The sequence below is a fragment of the Lactuca saligna genome, chromosome 1 (genome assembly GCF_052625555.1).
Source record: "Lactuca saligna cultivar CGN05327 chromosome 1, ASM5262555v1, whole genome shotgun sequence".
Taxonomy (NCBI): Eukaryota; Viridiplantae; Streptophyta; class Magnoliopsida; order Asterales; family Asteraceae; genus Lactuca; species Lactuca saligna.
This window is the reverse complement of record NC_136417.1, coordinates 65,432,719-65,437,680: the sequence shown is the minus strand read 5'-3', so window position 1 is coordinate 65,437,680 and position 4,962 is coordinate 65,432,719. Positions and strand designations below refer to the sequence as shown.

At 38.7% G+C, this 4,962-nt stretch overlaps 1 protein-coding gene across 1 annotated transcript; it reads left to right on the top strand.

Moving 5' to 3' along the window:
* Positions 1-980: 980 nt before the first annotated feature.
* On the top strand, positions 981-2,049 carry LOC144998842 (non-specific lipid transfer protein GPI-anchored 26-like). The gene is made up of 2 exons (XM_078958577.1): positions 981-1,397; positions 1,651-2,049. The coding sequence occupies exons 1-2, from the start codon at positions 1,058-1,060 to the stop codon at positions 1,866-1,868; spliced, it is 558 nt and encodes a 185-aa protein (XP_078814703.1). The 5' UTR covers positions 981-1,057; the 3' UTR covers positions 1,869-2,049.
* Positions 2,050-4,962: the final 2,913 nt, after the last annotated feature.

Here is a 4,962-nt window from a genome sequence, read left to right as displayed (position 1 = left end):
AAATGAGGAAGGAAATAATATTTCCAAATGCCAAACAAGAATTTAAACATGCAGGAAACTAAGGCTCATCGCCATGTCCCTTATTTTCAGGAGTTCATGCACCACTACTCAACATGCAGAAATTAAATGAACTTAAAGACTAAGTAAACGTGAGAATAAAATCAAGAGAGATGCAGACTTTCAACTTGCAGCTCAATCATCAAACTTGGCGGGTCTTTTGGTTACTCTTTTAACCTCCTCATGCTCTAGCTGGACCCTGTCTTCTGTTGGGCTGTCCAGAGTCGTATCAGAGTCATTTCACTTCTTTGAATGGTCTAGACAAAACCCACAGCCTTCTTTGTCATCACACACTTCCGCTGGTTGACATTAACAATCCTCTTAAAGCTTTGTATCTTTACAGTTAAAGTTTAGATTTTATGTTTTAATTATAAAATAAGTATAAACCAAAAAACTGAGGTTATTTTTGTTTGATTTTCATTTAACAACTTGTTAATTTAATAACATATTTAAAAGTTATAAAGTCTTTCTTAGAATATTAGCTTCTTTTTTCCTCAATTGCTTGTGTATCTAAGCAATAAAGAAATCAAGAAGAGGTATTTGTTTATATAGTTAGGTTGTTACTTACCAAAAACCAATCGGATGCTTTGAGCAGCTCACCTACAAAACTAATCAAAACTCATGTCGTCCTACCTTATAATAATAATAATAAAAAACCCAACTCTTTTTTATATCATAAATAATCTATAGTAAGTTACAAATATAATTCTGTATCATTTTGTTTTGGATTTGGTCTCTTATCTGTCGGTCTTCAAAATCCCCTTTACTTTGAATATTAACATGACATATCTAGGTGGTTAATGTTATAAAGTAGGAAAAGTAGGTCACCTATGCACAACACCTGCCATGAGTAGACTCGGACCATACCAATTTCCCCTATATATTGATTCATAAGATCTCCAAACTCCCAACAACAACTTCAAGCGCCTATCTTTTATTCCACATCCAAATCCCATTCCAATTTAAAGCTACACCAAAATCCCAGAAAATTAAACCCAAAATGGCACAATATCAAAGTACCAAAACAATTGCATCGACAACAATGATCCTAGTGATCACAGTGGCCACCCTCTACGGAGGTGCAACAGCACAATCATCAGGGTGCACAAGTGTGCTAATTAGCTTGTCCCCATGCCTCAACTACATTTCTGGCAACACATCAACACCATCATCAGGATGTTGCAGCCAACTCGCGAGTGTAGTCCAGTCACAGCCAGAGTGCTTGTGTCAAGTCCTTAATGGTGGTGGCTCATCTTTGGGTCTTAGCATCAACCAAACTCAGGCTCTTGCGTTGCCAAGTGCATGCAATGTCCAGACACCACCAACCAGTCGATGCAATGGTAAGGAACTGAATTTTTACTTAGAAAGCTTAGTATTCATGTCACAAATAAAACCTAAAGTTTCGGTAATACGCGCTTTACTCTGATACAAATGCTTTATCTAATGACCGATACATCATATCATTGATACAATTCAATGGGAGATGATGCAAAAAGAATAATCTATAATCGACTATGATTTATAACTTTTTCATATATAAGATAACAAATTAGAAATGTCAAATTTATCTACTTATCATTGTTCACTGGACAGCTGCATCTCCAAGCAACTCCCCTTCAGAAACCACACCTTCTTCGGGAACCACACCTTCTTCAGAAACAACACCTTCAGGAAACCCTTCGGGTAAAGGCAGCGAAACAAACACTGTGCCATCAACAGATAATGGTTCATCAGATGCATCTTCAACTAAATTCGCAACCATTCCTATCGTATTTACACTACTAGTTACCGCATATGCTATGGTGTTATAAGTTTTTAACTACCATATCCGGAAAGAATATGTTTTGATTTACGATTTTGCTTATTTCCCTGTGATTCTTACGTGTAAAATTTGGCATGTGATGTGAGCTTATCGTGTGGCATGCTATGTACGGATTTTTTTGATAGGTATTGTATTGTTTCCGATAAATATGATTTTTCTGATTCTGAACAGTCTTCTTGAGTTTTGACAAATTGATGGTACACTTATTGGTTTCCTCACTGCATTTTGAAGCCATGCTTCAAGTGTGAAACCAACAAATTGCATAAACATGCATGCTAGTCAACCATCTTGGTGGACCATATACTTCTACGGACCTAGAATGTTGACTTAACATGGGACGCGTCTAGATCGGGAGAGGTAGAAAACCGCTATCCATGACATCGACATCATTAATGTCTCTCAATATTTCAATTATGCATGTACACCATATCACCATCAGTTATAGGCTTCTTCCCGTAAATGGAAGAGTCATTCTTTGTTACTTTAGCAATGTTTGCTCCTTGAGCCAAATCGTGACGTGCCATAGATATTCTTCCCGATAAGCATGTTAATTGCCATTTTAAGAACCATTTTCTTTGTTGTCGATCAACATGATTGTTGCAACTTTCTTCCACCATGCAAACTACTTAATTTCTTTGCAGTTTTGACATAGTGGCTTCGTTCTTCTATTCCCCTTCCGTGGTAAATCAAACTCTGTGAAATCTCAATTAATCTATCATTTAACCGCCTCCAATTCGCCTTGTTGACTAATCTAAGAAACATGTTTCCCAAGAACAAACCAATACACTCATTCTTTGATTAAAAACCACACGAAAAAAATAAAATGAATCGCCACGTAATTGAAACTATTTCACTTACACCTGTATTTTGTGGATAGAAGTTTTAGGCTTTAAATAAAATTATTTACGAAGTAAATTCATTAAAAAATTACAAGTTTAAAACGTAAATATTAATAATAAATGTGAAATTAATGAATTTAATAAAGTAAATATGTAATATAATTAAGTTTGGGAAATTAGGTTTGATTTGGTTAAATTAAGGAACATTAGATGTAATACTTCTTGTACTCATTTAACATATTTGGAGATTGACTTTGTTATAAAATTAGTTGACTAAGGTATATTATATTATAAATACTAATGACTATGAAAAAGGAAAACAAGAAATAGAGAGACTTCGGTTGCGTTTAGTTGCGGAAAAACGGTTTTCATTTTCTGTTTTTTCATTTTCCTCTTTTCAATTTTCGTTTTCTATTTTCGGTTTTCATTTGAAAATCTAGAAAATGCGTTTAGTTAAAACGTATTCATTTTTCATTTTCAGTTTTAGAAAATAAGAAAATGTGTTTAGATATGTATTTTTCTTTTGGTTTTCATGAAAACAGTAGCGTTGGTAGGGTAGGTATGGGGACGGTGGTGGTGCAACGACGGGGGGCAGTGGTGGTGTCAATGATGGCGACAGTGGTGTTGGTGGTGGCGGTGGTGGTGATGACAGACGGTGATGGTGATGATAGGCAGTGGTGGCAACGACAACAATTATGGCAGTGGTGGTGATGGCGACGGTGGCAGTGGATGGTGATGGTAGGTCGGTGATTGTGGTAGTGGTATTTGGTGTGTATGTGTGTGTGGGTGGGTGGGTGGGTGTGGGTGTGAGTTTGTGTGTGTGGGGGTGAGGGTGGGTGTGTTTGTATGTGTTTATGGGGGTGGGGTGGGTATGGGTGTGGGCGTGTGTGTGTGTTTGTGCGTGTGTGTGTTTATGGGGGTGTGACTTGTGAGTGGGTGTGTGTGTGTGTGTTTGTAGGTGTGTGGGGGTTGGTGTGTGTGTGTGTGTTTGTGTTTGTGGGTATGTGTGTGTGTGTGTGTTAGTTTGTGAGGGTTGGTGTGTGTGTGTGTGTGTGTGTTTGTTTGTTTGTGGCGGTGGGATGGGCTTGGGAGTGAGTGTAGGTAGGTAGGGGTGTGGTGGGTTGGGGATATTAAGGTAAGGGTAGGTAGAGTGGAATGGGGTGGGAGTGAGTGTGTAATACCATAAATTTCAAAACAATTTTTTTTCACATTTTAAGAACACACTTTCATTCATAATAGTTATAAAAAATGTCATTGTATCACATAACAACCCATAACATTACATCCCAAGATCATAATATGTAAAACTCCTCATGTGTGTACTGATCAAGTCGGCGCCTTCCCGCGATCCACACTGGTACCTGAAACACATAACACAACACTGTAAGCATAAATGCTTAGTGAGTTCCCCAAAATACCATATACAACACATACGCCTTTCCAGGCCATAACTCTGTAGGATCTTCTGATACAAGTGTCTCAGGGGACTTCAGTCTCGAATCCCAGTAGACCTTCCGGTCCTACCCGTATCGACCTTCCAGTCCGTAACCTCCTGACCTTCCGGTCCTTATCATACATAACATACATAACACATACATATCACATAACAGCATATAGCACATACATCTCAAAGCATACAAGACCTTCTAGTCATACATAGGTACCCTTGCATGTACAGTATAGTGAGAAGACTCACCTCGGTATCTCGGATAATCTCGCACTCGAACGTACTGGTCTAGCCCCCGCCTAAACACATAGCAATACTCTCAAATAAATAATGGCTCTCAAAGGCTAGATTAAATCCACTCTACGATTTCCACAAATGGGTAAAAGACCATTTTACCCCTCTCTGACCAAAAATTCCAAAGGTTGACGAAAACCCTAAAAGTCAACGAAAGTCAACAGGAGGCAGTACGCGACGCGTACCTTCTCTGTACACGGGGCGTACGCCGGTGAACCACAATCGGGGTCTCAACCCCTTACGTTGCGCGTACTGAGAGTTACGCCCATCGTAAGTCTCAGTTTCAGCCATTCCATGGATTTTGGTCTTAAAAGATTAAGACACTCCTTCAACTCCTAGATCTGACTCTTCTTAAGCCTCTTATCCCATAAAGTCAGAACCTTTAAGCCTTGGCATGGCTGTAGAGGTCCCTACACTCTCTAACACATTTCCTTTTTCCTCCAAAAGGCTAGATCTCATGCATGGCTCAAGGTGTACATCCGAGATTGCATTTTTATGAACAT